The sequence below is a fragment of the Stegodyphus dumicola genome, chromosome 12 (assembly GCF_044657685.1).
Source record: "Stegodyphus dumicola isolate Sdum_Otavi_A_Nest chromosome 12, ASM4465768v1".
Lineage (NCBI taxonomy): Eukaryota > Metazoa > Arthropoda > Arachnida > Araneae > Eresidae > Stegodyphus > Stegodyphus dumicola.
In genome coordinates, this window is record NC_140779.1 from 78426534 (window position 1) to 78449094 (window position 22561).

Below are 22561 nucleotides of genomic sequence, written 5' to 3' on the forward strand. Positions count from 1 at the left end.
GAAGCAGATGAGCTTAAGTAGCAATATTAGAGTTGAATAAATATTGAATCAATAAAGTATGAACTAACAAGAACACAAAATAAATAAATACTTGCCCAGAAAAAGAATATATTTTTTAAAGTATAAGACGAGAGCAAGTTTATTATTGTTTTTAATCAGCTGAGGAACTTTACGCCAGGACTAATTATATAAGGAAATGGATGTACCTCTGCAGAAGATAATTTTAACCAGTGGTTAGAATATTCATGTGTAACATATTCATGTTACTCAGCTTTGAGAAAACCACGAATTTAATCAGCCGTTCGTCAAAATTCGATTCGGACGAGAGCTTCCTGTGCAAGTCAGCAGTATTTTTCATTCGGATACTGCTAGGTTTATATAAGTTTTATATAAAAAAATAACAGTAATAATATAAATGGGTAAATAAAATAGCAAACGTTTAATTGTATTCCTTTTTTTAACTCTTTTATCATGTCAGTTTACAATCAGCGAAGGTGATAACATTTCTATTGAAATAAAATTAGCACTTTTTATTTAATACATAAACATGATGAGTAAGAATGTAGGTATAATTGTTTTCGATAACATTAGCTATCAAACTTCAGTATTCTATAGAATACCTAGGCAATTCATAGACTACCTTGCGTTTTTAGGCAAAAGATGATGATTAGGCTATTATTTAAAAGACGTGCATTCCTTAAAAATGCAGATGTTATTTTGAAAAAGGGAAGAAAGCATACCATTAAAAAACCTTTATTCAAAATACTTAAAAATAAAAGCTGTAAAAAGCAAAATTTAAGCTTTTCTTGTTGGATTTGGATTATTCAGTTATGGCAAAGCACACGAGGGCTATCTGCCTAAAGGGAGGGATGCCTTCCGTGGAGGACTTTCTAAGGGAAACTGGCTCGTATACACGTTACACATGTGGAAAACCACGAAAAGCCCGTTCGCGGGATTCGAACCTCAGACCGAAGTACCAGTGTTCAGCGTCTTTACCGCTCGGCCGCTGGTGGGCCGCTTTTCTTATTAAAGAAAACAATGCGTTCTGTTTCTTATTAAAGAAAACAATGTATCGAATTATGGGATGAATGTAATAAATGTAGGGCTTATATATGTGTTATGCATGAATATATTAAATGTATAGATTACATGTGGGTTATGCATGAATGTATTAAATATATGGGATATTCGAAATGAATCGAAGACGTATTTCATACTTTTGCCGATCTGCCATTTGGTATTCTATACATCTAGGAAATGTATGAAGTGTAATCGTTCCATACATTGTCGGCCAATTTTCGGCATTATATAAAATGCTTAGGTATTTATTCTATATAATGCTGGCTTTCATACGTTGCCGGTAACATTAATAATATGTTTCAAGCTAATGGGTTAAATTTCGCTTGTAGATATTCTAAGTATTGTGATATATCCTTTAAAAAATGTTAATTGGCAACGAAATTTGTTATCATTCGATCGTGAACAAACACAAGATATATAATTTCCAAATGTTCCCCGTTCCGCCTTCTATTTTTTAGAATCGATAATCGAGCTATTCAAAACCAGTCATTTAAGTCGTATTTCAAGATACTAAACGATAACGACAGCAGCTGGTTTATGTTAACAGTCGAGTGATTTATGCCTTATCATATAGCTTGTGGTGATCCACGGTTTGAAAATGGTTTCTGAATCAGAAGAGATTCGTGCACTAACCTAGTGCTTCGCATTAGAGAGTAAAGAACATCTATGATATAAAAATATACTTTTATTTACACAGCGAAAACGCGCAGCAACATTATTAACGAAAGCTCATTCTCCTAATAACATACTTCTTTTTACACTCCGCTTGCGCATGCGCAATGATAATTACCAAAGGAGCTTCGCAGATACTGCCATCTGTTGGATAAACTATTTGCTACATATTCCTCCCACCTGAATTTACTGGGAGGTAAATTCACACATCTGTTAAGTATAATATATGCATAATAGTACAGTATACAATATTGAAGTATAAAATTATGCCTACCAAGATGTTCTAATTAAATTGAAATACAAATTTACCTGGAGATGCAGCATTCCATAATTTTCTAGACATAGTAACAGATAATACTAAACCTAGAAAAATAAAAATAAATCAAATTATTACAAAGTATTCAAACAAGTACAAAACATTTCACAGACGTATCACTGGTTTCACAGTTCTACCACTGCTGGTAGTCATAGGAATATTTTCAGTCATATTCTTTTGGACTGGGTTATCCAGCTCAAGTCTGTACAGTCTTTGCACTGGTCTCAAAAGTCTCTCAAAACTCAGAAAGAAAAAAAGAAACTCAGAAGTCTCTGTTTTTATGACAGCAAGTCTTATTTGTCCATCACGACCAGGTAGCAGCTTTATGACACGCGCCAGGTTTTAATTGACTGCTGACGTAACTGTCCTAGATATTCCACACGGAATCTTGCTCTAAGTTGTTCTCTCACCTTTTGTAGATACTTAGCTCGTTTACTCAGTTTTTCCTTATCCACTGTATCGATATCAGGTACTCCTGATTTGGAAATCTCCCGCAGGAACATTTCTGGAGTTAATGGGGATGAATCTTCAACGTCTTCCGACACGTAGGTAAGTGGCCTAGTATTGATTACTCTCTCACAGTCGCATAGTACTGAAAGCAACTCCTCGTAATCCAGGGCAGCACGACCTAGAACTTTTCTCAGAATCTGTTTCACCATTTGAACTAAACGTTCCCACCAACCGCCCCACCAAGGTGCGGAAGGAGGAATAAATTTCCACTGAATTCTTTGCTCAGCGGTCTTTGATCGCAGACTCTCCCAATCAATTGTATGCAGAAGGCTCTCCGCTCCTTTAAAATTACTGCCATTGTCTGAGTATATTATAGATGGTCTTCCGCGACGAGAAATGAAACGTCTCAATGACTGGAAAAAAGCTTCAGTTGTCAAGGATGTTACTGACTCCAGATGAATGGCCCTATAAACCGCACATGTGTAAAGAACAATATAAGCTTTTCGACCATCTTTAAGGTAGAGGGGTCCTGCCAGATCGACACCCACTATCTCAAAAATATTTGCATCACGTACTCTATCTTTCGGCAAAATTCCTGGAGTTACATCACAACTTTTGGATTTAAATCTTTGACATTTAACACATTTTCTAATGCAGTTTCGTACTGTCTTACGAGTTTTGAGGATCCAATACTTTTCCCGCAAATGAGACATCACCATAGAAGTACCAGCATGCAGCAGCTCATTATGTGCATTCATTATTAGTAATTTTACTACTGCATGATCAGATGGCAAAATTACAGGAAACTTAAAGTCATCAGTATCGTCGCGATAAGAAATATTGGTTTTAGCTCTGATCAAACCATCACGATCAACTATAGGTCTGAGGTCTTTAATTTTATCATCGTTCACACTCTTAAATGATTCTCTTTGAACCAATAACATAAGAGTTATCTCAGCTCTTTCAATTTCCGAAACTGACGAAATTTTGGAGGTTTCGTTTGTAATTCTTCGTAATTTAAAGTAAAACCTAAGAATCCAACCTAACATGCGTACAATTTTCTTTATGGATGAAAAGTACCTGTAATACCAATTGTCAGGTTTAGAATCTTTGTTAAGAGTTGTCAATACTGATTTACGCCTTTCTGAATTTATGATCTCTTCGTCCGGCAAATCGGTGCCTCTTGACCATGACGATTCTGGTTCTAACAGCCATGATGGGCCCTCCCACCATTTCGACAGCAAAAACTGTTTAACTGAACAGCCTCTAGAAGGGAGATCGGCGGCATTCAGCTCCGAAGGGATGTAATGCCAATCTTCTATTTTTGTAAGTGTTCTGATTTCTTGGACACGATTCCAAACGAAAGTTCCCCACCGTACGTCTCGCTGGATCCAGCACAAAGCGGTTGTTGAGTCAGTCCAGAAGAATGTTCTTAAATTTGGCATGTTCAAATCTGAAAAGACCATACGTCCCAAGCGTGCTCCGATTAAGCAGGATAATAATTCCAAACGAGGAATGGATATACTCTTTAAAGGCTTAACTCTAGTGCGTGCTTGCACAAAATTTAAATAAATCTTATTTTCGGTCTTCACTCTTAGGAAAATACAGGTAGCATAGACATGCGTGCTGGCATCGCTGAAAACATGAAGACTTACATCTTCGTTAACCGATCTGTCAATATTAAGCCATCTAGGAATTTTGACATCAGACAGCAGTTTCATTTCCTTTACCCATTGTATGGACTTCTTTTCTAAATGTTCTGGCAATTTTTGATCCCAATTTAATCGTAATTTCCAACACTCTTGCAATATCACCTTTGGAAACAGGGTAACGGGAGAAAGGAAGCCTACTGGGTCAAATAACTTATGCGCGCAAGAAAGGAGTGTTCGTTTACTCGCGACAATCTCCTCTTTCTTTAGTGACTCAATTTTACAGGAAAGAGTGTCATCCTTCAAATCCCAGTTTAACCCTAAAACGCAAACGAATGTATCTAATTTAGAATTGGGAATTATTTCGGTTTCATAATTCGACTGCCATCCTCTAAGATTAAACTTTCCCAGTGACAATAACATTCTCGATTCTAGTACAAATCTATTCAATTCTTCAACATTCTTAAAACTAGTCAGGCAATTATCAACATAGAAGGACTCCTTCAAAATGTTGGCTGTAACTGCAAACTGATCTGGGGCACGATTTAAATGATAGTTCAACGTAGCGGCTAACAAAAATGGACTACAGTTAAGCCCAAAAACCACGCGACAATGTCTGTAAATTTTAGTATTCTCTTCTTCTGCACCTTTCCAAAAGAAACGCAAATAATCTCTATCCTTCTCTCTTATACCAATCTGCAAGAAAGCTTTCTCAATGTCTGAAATTACTGCAAGAGGATATTTCCGAAAACGATTCAACAATGTTGGAATTATTTCTATTAGGTTGGGACCTTTCTCAAGACAATCATTTAAGGAAAGTTCTCCTTTGGCGTGTGCCGAAGCATCAAAAACTGGCCTTACTCGCGTAGTTTCACTAGATTCTTTAAAAACCGGCCTATGAGGCAAATAGTGCTCTCTATCTACTTCGCCTTCATTTACCTCTTCAATAATTCGTTCCTTCTACCAAGTTTTAAATACTTCTTGATAAACTTTAATTTGATTCGAATCTAATAATTTCCTTCGCGTATTAGTCAGGCGTTTTTCTGCCAACGTTTTATTATTAGACAAGCGAGAGGGGTCCAGTACCCAAGGTAATGCAGTTTCATATCTCCCGTCTGAATCCAAATTCAAATTTTCCTCAAAATATTGCATGGTCTCCTCATGAATTTCAGCTTTCTTTTTAGACTCAACTGGGTCATTTATACCAATAACGTCTAACTTCCACAAGTTTTCTGCTGATCTTTCGTTTAGCAATAAAGAAACACATGCAAGAGAATCATTTATACCCGAAGATTCCTTCGCTGGAATTTTACCCATTAAAATCTATCCCAAACTTGTTTCCATCGCGACCGGACCACTTTGTAAACATTTAATATTTCCGGTGAATAATTTTCCAGCAATATCAGAACCTATCAACAATTTAATGTCACTTTCGTTTTCGAGAGCATTACCCTCTACATCTGACACTTGAATATTTAATTTACGAAGTTCTTTCAACCAAGGACCTTTAGGTATTTTCTTAACATCAGAACAGATAACAGATTCACTTAAACAATTCACACTACATACATATTTATTATCAAGGCTACTCAAATTAACTATATATTTAGAATGCAATTTTTCTTTTGTTTCTACACCTCCGAATAATTTATGAACTAATTTCACTTCACCAACACTGTTACATTTCAAAGAATCTGTAATATCTTTCGTTAAATAACTTCTCTCGCAACCCGTATCTATAATCCCTCTGACTATCCTTTCCCTGTTGCCATTTTTTACCCTTACGATTAATGTTTGTAGTAACACATCGGAGCTCGCGGATCTGCTAGCCAAAACATTGACCTCATTTTTCGCCACAGGCTCTACTTGTTTAGTCTCTTTCAATTGAGAAGGAACTTGTTGACACATTACTGCCAAATGCCTTTTCTGGCAAATTAAACACTTAACCTTGGACTTACAGTTACGAGAAATATGGTTTTTCTTCAAGCATAATAGACATAAACCCTTCTTAAATATTAAATCTTTTTTATCCTGATATGTAAGCGTACTAGCTTTAAAACATTTTTCTGTTAAATGTGGCTTATCACAAAATAAACACGATTCCTCAACTTTCTTAATAGGAGCATTTTCTTTAAATTTGTCTCCTGTATACAAATCATTACAAGTAGGAATATTAGACTCATCATTAATGTAACTTTTAGATTTTCTACTTTTATCAAAAGAAAAACGCGCTAATTTAATTCTCTCTTCAGATATCACTTCATTTTTCAAAAACAGAAGAATAGATTCAAGATCGCTCTTACCTTGTTGTGACGAGCTCTCCCGTTCCCTCTCCCACACGCGTAAGATGTCAGGGGGCAGGCAAGATTCAACTAACGGAAAAATAACACTAGCGTATTTATCTTCAGTCACACCGAGAGATTCCAGAGCACGCAGTTTTGTTTCTAAACTGTCGTACAACGATGATAGCGCAAAGTCCTTTTTGGTTGCATTATTATTTATCAACACAAGATTCAATAAATCCCGAACGTACACTTGTATAAGAATATCTTCACGTCCAAAACGGTTCTTTAAATGTTCGATGACTTTCGGATAATTTTCTTTAGTTGTCGGGAAACTCTGCACTATTTCCCGTGCTTTCGATTTGGCAGCAGTAGCCTGGATCAGATATACGAATTTCAAATGATCATCTAGCACTGGATTTTCGTGTATCTTACTAAAGGTATTCCAGAAATTCAACCATTGTCGTGGATCACCTGTAAATTCAATCAAATTTATTTTCGGAAGCTTCAAATTCGTTGCCGTTGTTCTTGAATCAACAGTTCTGGTTTCATTTACCGATGCATGAGTCAGCAAATTTTTCTCTAGTTTCACAGTGATTTGCTTCACTTTCATCCTGGCTGCTATTAATTTCTCCTTGTAAGTCTCACATGACTCAAATTCTTTAGTATATTCTTCTTGCGAGACTTCTTTCGATTTTGATAGGAGATCCAATATTTCTTCATCCAACTGTTGTAGTCGAATTCCTTTATCTTCCAGAATTTCCAGGGACGATAATAGAACATCACTGTTCAATTCTGACTCATTCAAATGTCCATGTAGGCTATTATATGCTTTCGTGAAGGCTGCACGCAGTGGTATTCTTCTTACTTTCAAGGCTTCCATTTCTGCTGTTAAACCATCAAAAGTGTCCTTTACCTAACTAATGCGTCCTGTCACGGACGCCACTTTTTATTGTGGTGATCCACGGTTTGAAAATGGTTTCTGAATCAGAAGAGATTCGTGCACTAACCTAGTGCTTCGCATTAGAGAGTAAAGAACATCTATGATATAAAAATATACTTTTATTTACACAGCGAAAACGCGCAGCAACATTATTAACGAAAGCTCATTCTCCTAATAACATACTTCTTTTTACACTCCGCTTGCGCATGCGCAATGACAATTACCAAAGGAGCTTGGCAGATACTGCCATCTGTTGGATAAACTATTCGCTACATAGCTAGATCTACAGGTAACGCCATTCAAGCAATCAAGTGTAAATGGGACCAATCAAGGATAAGAATCAAGTGTAATCAAGGATAAGAAGAAACAGAGTCTGTATTTTTCCTTATAGCATGTTACGTCTGGACTTCAGAATAATACAAATTCACATTTTCATTAAGTGTTTTGAAAAAAATGAAAAAATTACTATTTAAAATTTGTTATTGTATAATAGCTTTTTATTTTAGTCTTTGATACAGATGTTGACTCTGATTTATAAGAGCAGCTCACATTTTTTCGCTTTACGTTTGTTCTCCTCATTTTTTTTTTTCGAAATAAACCATTCATTTTTATTGCTAAATGAGTTTGAATTAAAGATGCACAAGAATCTTTGAATGCGAGAGTCTGCTATAGAATAATAATAATTCCTCAAAATGTTTTAAAATGACCACTAATATACAGAGATGATACTAAATTATATAATTTTGTAAAACATATTTCAAACAGGTTTATTAGCATAGTAGAAGTAACAGTACATGAATTAAAAATAAAATTATTTTACTACCACATGACTTATATAAATGTTATCAGTTTCGCTTGAATGAACAGTTAAGCAAATTAATTAGTAAATGATACCTACACAGCAACCAGTTCTTAGAAGTTCACAGAAATTATTATATTCAGGGAAACTGTACCACTCAATATGCCAGTTATTATTTAAACTTTGTATTAATTTTATAGTTTTACATAAGCAGTTTTAAATGCTTAAAGTATACCTTGAGAGAGTCTTTCTATACTGTGCGGCATATGAGGAATCAAACAAATGGGCTCTAAGAAATTCACATGAAAAGAAACGTTAGGTAAATTAATGCCAACAATATCATTAATTCAATAACCAGATTAAGTCTTTTCATCTTAGCCATAATGAGAAACCAACTCATTTAGCACAAGAATATACTTTAACCAATACTGAAACAGCTCTGGGACATGTTCATACCTGCCCCACAGTATTTAATAACATTTTAGAATACTGACGGCCGTCCAAAATAAGAACTTTACTCCAGGAAAATACTCCATATTGCTATTCTCCATATGCCTTGAGCTATAATATTTTATAACGTTCTCCACATGTCTTGAGCCTCATAGATCAGTTGATGAATACGACATTAAAGAAAGGCTTTCCTCTAGAACCAGCCATTTCTGTAGTTTTCCATAAAAAAAAATAATAATAATGAGAATAAAATAGCCAATAGTAACTGTAGCAGAGAACTAATCTTTTAACAGAGTCTACATGAAAAACCAGTTGCTTTTTTATCATCAAAAATAAATATGCTAATATATTATTCAATAAACTTTTGAGGAATTAATTTATTGAATGAAATCCAGTATATTAAATCATTTCTGCAAGGATTCGAAATCTAAATGAATTAACCACAAAGAATAAAACAATGGCGCATTTTAAACGAAGAAACCCCTAAAGCAAGCATATCTAATTTAAACGTTCAAGATGCTCAATAGCATGAAGAATTTGTTGCTGTAATTACAGTAGAGAAGATGCCACCTTAATGCTTGACTCCATATGACTCCATATTTCTATATGGCTGTTGATACTTTCCTCTTGTCGTTATTTTTTTTTTTTTTTTTACTGCCGTTGGTCAAACCAACGACAAGATGAACTGGGCAAATAAATTACAGAAAAAAAATTTACGATATGGGTGACATTTTGATAACACCTTTGTTTCCGCAGAGTGTTGATAACTTATAGAAAAGAAACAAAAAAGATCATAAAAAACCTGATGGATAAAAGGAAAGATCTAGTTCTGCAACGGTGAAGGTTTTTTTCTGTTTCGATAATAAAGAGTTTCTGATTCAGTCTTCTTTACTGCTCTGCAAAAGTTATAAAATTGGGCAACATTTCTGACCTCCTATCTGACGCAATAAGAAGGACATAAAAATGTTTCTCTAGGACTATGAAAAACTGCCATTGCAACAGAAAAGCTGTTTTTGAGAGAAGCAACGATTTTAGTCAGCGCAAGTAAAGTAATCTTTAGAAATTTTATTCAATTGATATTACAGCCGTTTATGCATACGTTTTTATCTTGTCCAGTCCTAATTCGTTCGTGTATTTATCGCACATGCCGTTTATTATCAGGTATTAAAGTATTTAAGTACATTGATTTGAAACGTCATGCGCAAGTATTGGATCATTTGGATTTTTAGACAAGCTCTAAAATCTAAATTAAATATTTGCTTTTTATATGATATACTCGTTTTACCCTGAGAATTTTACCCTTTTTATTTCCGAACGTAGTCTTCCAAAAGTAGCATTATTAGTTGCATTCCTGACAGAATGCTATCTCACTAAAGGCATTCACTTTAGCATAATAATAGCAACAAAAACATCAGTTTTAGTATATTGTAAATATTCGATCTCAGTAGTAGCACATTTTGTCAGAGTGTCAAATCCAGTCTAATTTAATAAATTTAAATGCTATTAGATACCTTTTAAAATAAATATTTATCTTTAAAATAAATATCTGACAAGCTTTTAAAATAAATATTTATCTTTAAAATAAATATCTGACAAGCTTTTAAAATAAATATTTATCTTTAAAATAAATATCTGACAAGCTTCTAAAATAAATATTATCTTTAAAATAAATATCTGACAAGCTTTTAAAATAAATATCTGACAAGCTTTTAAAATAAATATTTATCTTTAAAATAAATATCTGACAAGCTTTTAAAATAAATATTTATCTTTAAAATAAATATCTGACAAGCTTTTAAAATAAATATTTATCTTTAAAATAAATATCTGACAAGCTTTTAAAATAAATATTTATCTTTAAAACAAATATCTGACAAGCTTTTAAAATAAATATCTGACAAGCTTTTAAAATAAATATCTGACAAGCTTTTAAAATAAATATTTATCTGCACTAAAAACAATTTAATATTGGATTATATATATGTGTGATGACTTATTTTGTTGTAGATAACTTGATAATATTTAATGAACTTTGATAATAGCTTGATAAGAGAAGGAACCAATTCGCCTTTCAGATTTTCGATTTCAGATTCGGCAAAAAATTTTCTGCGTATATTACTGGAATTTGCAGTGTAGTGGATGATCGAAAGAAATTTCAAAAGAAGCACAATCAGCTTGGTAGTTAAATATTCTTTATTTCTGATTGACAAGTCTCTTGTCACATATCTTCTTAACTAGTAGAATACTAGGAGTACTCAGCGTGCCCCACAGTTTTAGATACGTAATTACATCTTATATAAAGGAGGATAGCTAGCAGAGGATAAGCGACACATTGCCAGCAGGAAGGCGATTTGGCGAAAGAGGATACGTAGTTAGTTGCGGCATTATTTATAAGCTTTGAAAATCTCTGTTTGTACTTTAATTAAAAATTAATAATTTAAAGGTCTATTTTCAACTTGTTCCAATTAAGTTTAATTTGTTAACAAATTTTCATTATATTTTTTTAATTTGCTAATAAATTTTTCTCCTTATTTTCAGATCTTTTATATAAATGTATTGAAAAATCATTGAAATTGTTTTGTTATAGTTTGTTGAAGTTTTAAATTTAGTAAATTTGTCTTATTTTGAGTTCAGAAACAAGCACTTCCATTTGTTTATGTCGATAGGCCAGCCCCCTAAAGAAGACTATAAGGTATTTCTCTCGCCTTCTTGGCATGCTTTCGTGGTGTGGTGGTCTGCACGATGGGCGCGTATTCCAGAGGTCCTTGGTTTGATTGACGGCGAAGGCTATTCATATTTTTCATCTCGCTGGCTTCGAAATAACCTAATGTCTCTACAAGATATGCGACGAGAGATGTAAATCCTTTATATTTTATTCTTTATTGTTTGCATCATTTTTTGCATTTTTTTATTTATTTATTTACTTTTTTTTTGCAATATTTTTTGTGCATTTATTAAGAATTTATATATTATTGATCTCATCGCTGGTCTAGTTTATTTACTCACAGTGGTTTATTGCTTAAGTCCACAATTTTTATTTTTTGTTAACTTACTCTAGGCTGAATATCCAATGAATTTAAATGTTTTTAGTTTACAGTATTGCTGCCAGTTATTGCAGCTTACAGTACATAATTTGATATTGGTATATACGTATATATAATGACTCTGTGACTATATGGGATCATATAATTACTATCGCCTATATAACTATGTGAATGTACGCCATTCTACTAGATTCACTAGATTCATTTCGATTAAATATTAGTCACACAATTTATTAGAATCATTTCCTAATTCCCCCCCCCCCTTTTTTTTTTTTTTTTGCTTTTCTTATCATATTTTCCTTACTATTTATTATTAATATAATTATATTTTTATATGCATGCAATAGCATACAATTATATGCATACAATTAATATAATTATATTTTTATACGCATGCAATAGGCGTTGTATATGTTATCGGTTATGTATCAAAATCGGACATTCTGATAAATGTCTAAGCAGAATGCAGGATTTAAGAATGTCTGGCATTATAGAAACAAAGTATGAAATATACGAGTTGTTTTAATGCTAAATGTAATTTCACTCAGTATTATTACATTACTTAGGCTTTTTATAAATGCCAAATACTCATTAAGCAAAGTATAATATTATAAGAGAAACTCACGAAAAGGCTGTTAAGGTGTATATGAAAAATGAAAGAAATATAGAATCAAGCGTAAACATTCTTACTGAAAAAAAAAAAAAAAAGCTGCGTGATTGTTCCTTATTAACCACCTGGCGTTTTTCACATCGTAAGTAGTTTCAGCAGAAAACCCAATTTTTTGCAGCATTGGTTCTCCTTAGACAGTTCATCCTAAAAATCATCGTTGCATGTCATCATGCCAAGACTCCTTCTGAAACATTTTGCCTTGCTCTTCCATTTTCATACAGTACAGTATGGGCTGGAACGTGGCCTCACGGCTAGAGTTTGCTGAACAATTCCTAAGTAGGGTATTTCGTCGCTTCCGGATGAAAACTGAAATGCAAATGGGAATCTTCTGTCTTAGACGAGCATCGAGAGTCACGTGCTTTGCCACGTGACATTAGAAATAGAATTAGAAGGAATGTTTTATTACTTCGCCGGTTTGTCTTTAAGCATTGCATAGAAATGCCTAGGAAATATATGAAATGTTAATCGTTTCATACTTTGACGTTCCGCATTTTATATATTGCCTAGGCATTCCATGCAATACTTGCTTTCATACATCCGGTAACACATGTATTGTTTGACAATACTTCTGAATATAACATATTCGCATTTGAATAGCATTCGACTCCGCATGGTTCGACGGTAGCCGAATGCCATCTTAGCTCTGTGTTGCATTTAATGTATTCTTACATGTTCTATTGTTGCGTAGAGCAAAATTGGTAAATATTTTTCCTAGTTCACATTATCAGCTCTACGAAAATTACTTAAATTTTGAAATGTTATTTGCAGTTCAACGACGTGTTTCTCGACAAACAAAATTTCACGACCATGATTAGCAATATTAAGAACTGATGAAATAAATATATTTTATCATAAACATGAATATAAATATTATAAATATTTTAGTAATTGACCTTGTTATCCGGAATATCGCAAGACTAGGCGTTTCAAACTTGTTAATAAAATTTTTCTACAGTGAATTTTAAGTTTTATCCGCAGTTAAAATGTCAATGCGTAATTTACCTATATCTAATTCGAGAAATCCAAAACGATGTATAGTCAGTAGACAAAGAGGGTTATGCTCTTTCCAACTTTCGAATTCAAAAACATCATGTGACTTAAAGTAGTGAAAGAAACGAAGTTATAATTACATTTGTTCCAAGAGGGAGTAGTTGTTTTGGAACAAACGTTACAAGATCTGTTGTCGGAAAGAGCAAACCTTGTATTATCATTGTAAAATCCATTTTATATAAAAATAAAAATAATTATAATTTCGTAGATGGAAAGTTTCCCATTTCGTATTAAAAATCTTCGTAATTTTGTAGTTATCTTGTCCATATTACATGGAACAATGGTTGGCAGAACCTACTCCAATGAGAATGTGGACTTCTATTTTCCACCCCGAATTTTGATGGAGAGAACCCGGGGGATCTGTGGGTCCCACCCCTCTCCCCTTCCACCAATCCACATGAGAGGACTTTCGGCCCGCACGAGTGTCGCACCGACACTGTACATTTACAAACATCCATGTCTTCTCTGGGATTCGAACTCAGGACCTTCAGTAGGCTTCTCTAACTACTATACAGTCTGGGTGACAGATCTTCTATTTAATAGAGTTTATTTTTATGAGTTTGAATGCCATTTTTGAGAGTATGGGGAACATTAAAATTTTTATAGTTGCAAAACTTTTAGTTATATATAAGCTTATTTAGATTTACTGGTTACATGAATAAAATAATTAGTCAGTTTCTGTAAGAAAGTGTCATCTCAAATTTCATACCATTTTCAATATTATTTTTAAAATCTGATTAACCTTCGCTCGTCAAAGAAACAAAACTTTCAGTTTAACCTACAGTATATTCAACCTCCTATTCGTCTCATCCATTCATCTAGTTCTGATTAGAAGCGTCTGAATCGTTTCATACGTGTCTTTGACTCTTCAAGCAACTTATATTTCTATTTTCGCATAACTTATCTTGTATCATATTTAATTTTGAAGCAATCGTAAAGCAACGTTTTTCTCTGGGGCTCAAGTTAACGGAAATTTAGCAGAAAAATCGAGAAATATCTGAGGAAAAAAAGGACATTTCTACTTGTAAAGACACTATAAGGTATTCTCCCTTCTTTTCTTTGTGATGTCATTGCAATTGGCTTCTGTGCCTTCGTGATGTAATTGGAAGCCATACTCGACACGTATTCGAGAGATCTTCGGGTCCCGGAGACAGCACTGCACATTTTCCCTGTCTCCTGTTTTTTTTTTTTTTTTTTTTTTTTTTATAAAAAAGAAAAGAAAAAAGAAAATAATGACTCTAGATGTAGCGCTCAAGCTAAAAGATGGCGGTCAATGATTCGTCACGGCCAGAATTCGGGGTTTGGATCCCCTAATTCTCATTGCCCTTTAACAGGGGGGAGCATATAAGGTATTTTCTCTCTCCTTTCAGCATGCCTTCGTGTTGTAATTGGAAGCATACTCCACGCGCATTGGAGAGCTCTAGAATGGGAACCCTGGAGAGTACATCGCACATTTTTAATTTTTCACGTCTCCCGCATGACTCTGCAGTGCCCGCATGACGTCATGGCTCTGCAAGACAAATATATAACTTTATGCTAATTCCTTTCTATCTACCAGTTTCTCCTTGTGAACAAGGAAGACAAGCATAAAATTACTTTTTACTCTTTGTAATGAAATCATTCACTTATAATGCGTCAAATATTGACCATGAAGTATTTTTATTTAGGTTGTCCACACTTTTAACATATAAATTTATAAATTTACATGAATTAACATTCCGATACTTTTCTAATGCTTCTTTCGTACAAAAATTTGATTCAATATGAGTCATGCAAAAACAATGAATTTTAAACTCCACTTTAGTATACATGGTAAATATTACTTATCAGCATTTAATTTACTGTATTTTTTCATTATTGTCAATACATTTTCAGAAAAAGAAATACGTTAATGTAATTCTGCACTAGAAGCGAAAACACAAAAGGTAAGAAATGCAAACTGTATAGTTATTCAAGGAAGCTTACTTAACTCTTTTCAACGTATTAAAGCGGGGTTAAAGAGTGAAATAAAAACATGCTTTTCATTCTAAAGTTGAATGTAAAAGCTGACAAATCTATCAGCTTTGTTAAATTGCAAGACGTACGCCTCTCTAACGTGGCACGACCTGAGAGCAAATTTAACTTCGTTCAACAACCGATGATGATAGTGAGATTCAAAATACGGTAAAACCCCCCAACCAGCTGCTTACATTAAGAATCAATTTCAGCTAACTCTAAAAAAAAAAGGAATGGGAATCACTTAAGAACTTTACTGTAATGCGGAAACCAGCGCTGGATTTCAATTTTTTCTGGCATTCTTGTTTGCTTGAGTTCTGAAATGATGATGAAATTCATTTTCATTCATTTTGAATTGGAACAAATTATCCACGGTCCGCGGGTCACCTTTTTTGGGGGGGAGAGGGAGGAGATATATTTATTTATCCGAGTATAAAAAACAAAAAAAACAAAAAAAACTTTATAATATTGTTGGTGAAGCATTTCCTTAATATTTCGATTACTTTCTTGATGTAAATTAAAAATTCATTTTATCTAAATTACACTTTTGATTAGGAAACGAAAAGTTTAGAAAACGAGATGAAATTTCCGATCTTTTATTTCAGCTAACCGCTTAAAATTTACTTTACATAAAATTGCAAAACTTTCAAATTGTGTATGATTTACAGTATTGTGTAAAATAAGTTTTGGCGTTTAGTAAAAGTAGCGATTGCAATGTAAACAAATGCATTTGAGTTTTGAACAGCCAGGACTTAGACTTCCGGGCTCAAAACGCGCTGTCGAAACTTTTTCGAATCATAGTTGACTTTTCAAAAGCTTTATTATCAAAAGTTTTATTATATTATTACATATTATACATCTGTATTTTACGGCATCAAACGATGATATAGCTTTCGTTATATTCATCACTAAGTAAAGGAACAAATCGCTATAGCGATAGCAAGAATTTCTGCAGTACAAATTGAATTTCATAAGGCTGTGAGAGCAGCTCGCCCACTTAAAAGGTCAGACAAGATTAGCGTTAGTACTAAAAAAAGACTCTATGTGCTTATACAGAATTTGACAAACTTCATTTCTTCCAAAAAAAAAAAAAAAAAGCATAAAACTTCTCTAGAATTAACATTTTCCCAGATGGGAAAGTGGTTAATTACTAATATTTTTCCCATAACTGTACTAATACTACAGGAACATATATATATGTGTGTGTGTGTGTGTGTGATGTATCAGCTTTAGTCCTAACTTAAATAATCAGACGATAAGTTTAAAAAACAGGATTCATTTATTATTATTCAGGAGAAATAGCAGTTACAAAATTCATATCTCCGGAGTAAATAAAAAAGAATTACTAATAACTTTTCGTATGAAGTTTACTGCATTGTTACATTAAAGAAAAAGCCCCGATATTCCTTTTGCGAGTCTTTTTATAGCCTCTGGAAAGGCGGAGCTTCCAAGAAATGACGTCAGCTTCGTCAGCCAATCCATTTCGCTTTGAATATTTCCAGAACATGCTATAACTGTACGTGTAGAAAAGGCGGGAAAAACAACTTGACTACGGGGCTGTGGATTTAATTCCACGTACTTTCAAATAAGAGAACGTCGCCATTAAAAATGAAAAGAACATACAGTTAGAATTTTAAGTGTATTCTTGACTATGGAATTTTATTATTACAAATATATATATATACAAGAACATACATACTACAGGAACATATACTCGTATATACGACAACAGTAAATAGTAGTGTTGTTGTATAGAATAGAAAACATTTCGTTTGCAGTCATGCTATTTTTCAATAAAAATTAAATATCTGCCTAATTAAATTAAATGAATACTAAATTAAAGTGGTGACTAATTTAAAAATGATGACTCAAAGACATTTAATTGCGATTATGAGACTTCAGGGAAGTAAGGGAAAAGTAATTCTCTGTTTGCTTTTCCTAGTTCCTCTGAAACATAATTCTGGAAAGAGGCTATAAATAAGCCGCGCTCTGAATGTAAGGAAAATATCTGACAGCTTCTACATATGTAGGTACTATAATGCTAAAACACTAAAGGCCGTATCCTTTACAGATGATCCGTATCGTTTACAGATTTTTTTTAATCTTTGTTTTTAACTGAAATAAATGATTACTTTACTTTTAACAGAAAAGTTTAAAAAAATACATTATACAAAAAAAAAAATTTAATTTTCTGTTATACTAAAACACAAAACCAATCTTTTAGCTATTATTATAGTCTTTGTCATATATGACTAAAAATAAAATTATGAGGTGCCCATATATATGAATTGTGCTATGACTTAATAGACTTTCGAAAAATAATAGAAATAATACATATAAAATGATTAAATTCAATACATTTAAATTCCTTTTTGATAATTTCTAATTTAAAATTCACCGTGTTATAAAGTCTCATGGTTTTAGCTTAGTCACATATAACCTTGAATATTATGAAAACTAAAAGATTATTTAATAACTGTTTTTATTTTTTTCAAACTAAAACCCTGTAGAAAATTGTTTTATTTAGAAAGTTTCTTTCATATCTTATTTCATACATTTTACTCTGTAGAATGGGGAAAATTGATAAAAGAGAAAAACACAGCATGTGCACGTGCAAAAATTCTTCTTTCTAATTAGCATAATAATGAGTATAAGTGAGGCATCTTTATTTTTTCAAGGTTATCTGATCTTTCTGATGGCGCATATTTACATTCCATTCATTTATATTTTTGTTTGAATTAAAAATGCAAATCTGTATTATTTAAAATCATGAGTAAATTACCAGTGCAAATTTAATTTTTTTCAGTTAAAAAATTTATGATTTTCAGCAACAGATAGTTAAAAAAAATGAACAAAATGATTTTGAAAAACTCCTTAACTATTATAAACTGCTTATTTTATTAGAGAAATTTCTAAAAAACTTCCTTCGCAAGAATATTTCTTAATCTATCTGATAATGTAAAGATCGAAATTTCCTGATGATTGTTTTGACGGTTAAGCAAGAATATACGAATAAATTCGAATCTAAAATTTATATTAAAAAAAGTAAAACAAAAATTTGGAAAAATTCTTGTACAATATTGTATCGCCGTCGCACGTGTACGTGCATGTAAAAAATTTCAACATTCAGTCCAAATAAACAAGCTTAAAAACAAACAAATAATGCAACTATATTAAATAAAACTACATAAAAATAAAAATTTCTGCCTAAACTGATATTATTCCTTCTTCGTGAAAAAGAATCATAATTATCTTCTATTTCAAATTTGAATGGCCTCATTAAAACTTTATGACAGTGTGCTTCACTTTTATATTCTAATACAGTTCTCCTTGAAAGTGATAATGCATACCTAGTATTCAAGATATTAGAACAATAATTATGAAACTTCATTTTCATGGGAGACGTGTGTGAATAGCAAAGAAACAAAATTTTCTAAACTTGGGGTCAAATGCCGCTGATTAAAATAATTCCTACATAAGACTACAGGATTACAAATCAACACTGCGAACAATTTGAAGATAACTGACAAAACTGCTGTGTGAATGTAAAGTATTTTATCGCGTTTTAAAATCCTTCGATTAGAAAATGAGGCCAAAATACTTCATGTCGTTTTCTTTCACAACAAACTGTGACACAAATTCTGTTAGAATATTAATTACACACTATTTAACTTATGTTAGATAAGAACACTTATAAGACCTTAATGTTGCATGTTTAGGTAAAACCTCATCCTACATACTAAGTTTATGAGACTGGTGGGTTGCTGTGAGAATACATATAGCATCTTCATTTTATAACAAGGCGCCAGAAATGCAGAACAGGTTGAAGTAGATAAATTATTTAGCTTCAGCCAGCGCGAAAGATGGTAAGACTGCTATGTAGGCTGTATATTCGTGAAAGCGATAATGGTACACTGACCCAAACAACTAATCTCTGGAAAAAGTTTTAAAGCAGGTCTCAGAACCCACGGTTCTGCTCATGGGTAGGAGTAATTCTGAAGAAATGAAAGTTTACTGAAGAATCATAAAATTCATAAGGACAATGCTTTCTGGGATACAAGTATAAGACCAACGGCATTTCAGCCGTGAGATTAAACAATGTAAAAAATTTGATGATATTTATTTTTTACAGTTTACTTTAGAAGTAATTCAATTCAAGTAATTAAGATAAATAATTTTAATTCTAGTAAAATAAATTAACAAAATTGAATAAAAGTAAATTACTAAGAAAAATCCTTTTTATTTCGCAAAACAAATCAAGAAAGGCAGTTTAAATGCTATAAGAATATGCAATGAAATAGTTCCTTTTTTAAAAAAATTTTAAAACGTGCATAAAAAGAATTATTTGAACTTATAAGCTATATTATTCTCATAAAATATAAAAGTGATTGTGGTATAATGCTATTTCAAATTTTGGTACAAATTTTTACCAATATACTATTTAGATATATGTTGGAATCCAAAAGTTCAGTCAACTGCCTAAGTTTCTGGTTTCGAAAAATGAAGAATATTGCTGGAGAGATAAATACACAATTTAATAATTTCGTTATTGATTAAATATTCATTTCAGTTTTTAAATTTAAAGTATGTTTTCAAGCAAAAAAAAAAGTTGATTGTCATCTAGCCTCTAACGAAATATTGTTTTTGTATAATAATAAATAAATAGTAATATTTATACTTTGTCCTTATAGTATATAAGATTACTTTTATCATATGAAATATATGTATTTATCCTTATAGTATATAAGGATGCTAACAGTTATTAAAAAATGGAAATTTTATTAGAAATTTCCTAAAAAACTCCAAAAAAAATTTTAAAAAGGGAAAGACTGTTTCCTGTAGTCTCACACTGCTTTATGCTGCACATTGCTTTATGATATTCCATATATCATATGCACATTCATATATCATATGGATCATCCACATTATAAAAGCAGCTTAGAAGGCTTTAGTTAACGAAATGTTTAATTTTCAGTATAAAAACAGATTGTCTTAGATTATTCTTTCGGTGACCTAAATAATACAGTATAATCCAAAATAATATAAAAACATAAACAGTGTATCTTTACAACAGTGTATCTTTCCCCATTTTTCTCTAAATATTCTTCACTAAAACAAAAGTGATCCTAAATCGGTAAGAATATAAAATTATTTCTAGCATGAAAGGAAATAATTTTATTTAATAATTTTCTTCATTCAAATTTAAGAGACAGTATGCCAAAATTCGTGTTTATTTCTTGATAAGTAACAATACCCTCAGCAATAATCGAATTAATTTTTCAGACCAAAAAAGGCATTAAAAGCACTTCAAGGAAAACTCTGGTATCAATTTACGCAAGCGCAACGTTTCAGATGATGCAGTAAAATAGGAGATATTTAACTTCATGTATTGAGGAAATAAGAAAGAGGAAGAGGCAAACTCTTGAAATTCGATGTCTAGAATGGAGCTGTTTAGAATTGGAATGAAAATCAATACATTAAATCGACTGATTTTGTTGAATGTAGCAAACTTCAAGCAGATCTAATATTCTAAATGAGAAATTTTTGGTACTTCTGTGTTAAATAAACACGAAATGATTTCGTGATGCTTAGAAATTTGGTATATAATAAATTGCTAAATATGTTTTTAACTTCGGTAAGTAATGGAGACGTTTGTAAAGCAATGTTTGTTTACATTTTACGGGAATTTTAATCTATTTAAATAACATTGTTTTATTTTTAAAGAACATAATTTTTATATTTGTTTTTAAGAAAGAAATTTTTTGAAGTTTAAGAAAGGTTTTATATTGGCTGACAGTTTACAATTATATAAATTACTTAAATTATTTCATGCCTATTTTTGAGAAATTACTAAACTATGCTTATTTTATTTGTATCTTAATATAATTACAAGCGCATAGACCCTATCTGGCCTCTCGTCAGCTGTGCCCGGTTATAGTCAAGTACCGAATTTCGTTTTTGGATTAGGTGAAGAAAATATAAATCAATAGTTGAAGCACTGTGAATGATAAGCCTCGAAGGGTTTATAAAAATTATAAAGTTGCCTTTGATAATATTCATCTTGCACTGTTGGTTGAAACAGAGTTTTGCATTTTTAGCAGCGTAATATTAATACTTTGAGGTGATCTGAAAGAACATATGTTGAAATAATTGCATTGGAACCTCCAACGCGAACACCGCACATTACGCACAAATTATCTGAACAGTAAACGCCTCGTATTACGAATGGTGTCTCGAGTTGTGAACACAGATCGGCAACATATAATAAAAATATATATTTTGAGGTAATCTACATCACATAATTATCACTCAAGAACTTCTAGAAACATTATTTTAATATTTCGCATTACTTAACTCTCAGTAACGAAGCTTTGCAGCAAGTGACTAACAGGACCTCGAATTCGGCTTGAAGGAATATATAAGGATAATAGAGACTTAGAAAAAGCGCTTCGACACTTATAGCTCTTCTTTTTGCTATCTATAAGCAGAATCGCGAGTCAGGAAATTAAAAAAGAAGACGTCGAGGAATTATTAACAGACTATACAAATCCGATCAATAAAATAATTAAAAATAAATAAATAAACTGCGATAACTTGAGAAGCAGCAACAAAAGGAGATTCTGAAAGAAATGTCTTCAGATGAAGGGGAAGAAAGAAAAATGATGCTAAATACTCTGATTCGCGAAATTTGAGCGAAGTGGGGTAAGATGCAAATTTTTCACATAATAATACCTCTCTGATAAATCAGTAACAAGCTACAGCATAAACATTTTCAATGATACTGACACGCCTTAATTTAGAAACAATTTAAAATATAGGCAACAACAAATTAAATGGGAAAATTTTTGAATGAAACAGAGGCGTAGTGAGTGTCAACCAGAGTAGAGTAGCTCTTAGAGACAAAGAAAATATAAAAGAAGATGCCCCTAAAGACAGTTAGTTACCTGATATTTTTATGGAGCAGAATTTCTCATTCAAACATTCATCTTACTCATTATTCTCCACTTCTGCTTTGGTTTGGCTTATCTGATTATGACAAAGCATGCTGGGGCTATCTGCTTGAGGAATACCTTCATGGAGAATTTCCTAAGGAAAACTGACTCGTGTTCACGTGTCCTCTTGTCCATGGAAGAAATCACAAAAACGCTGATACAGCCTGAA

General features: G+C 32.4%; 1 protein-coding gene across 2 annotated transcripts in view; it reads right to left on the bottom strand.

Moving 5' to 3' along the window:
* LOC118197274 (uncharacterized) overlaps positions 1-22561 on the bottom strand; it is a 212984-nt gene that overhangs the window by 78639 nt on the left and 111784 nt on the right. The window contains exon 3 of one of the 2 annotated variants that reach the window (XM_085806614.1): positions 2062-2115. The exons of the other annotated variant lie outside the window; for it this stretch is intronic. Coding sequence (XP_085662740.1) covers positions 2062-2115 — 54 coding nt within the window. The remainder of the gene's footprint in view (positions 1-2061; positions 2116-22561) is intronic. 2 annotated transcript variants of the gene reach the window in all.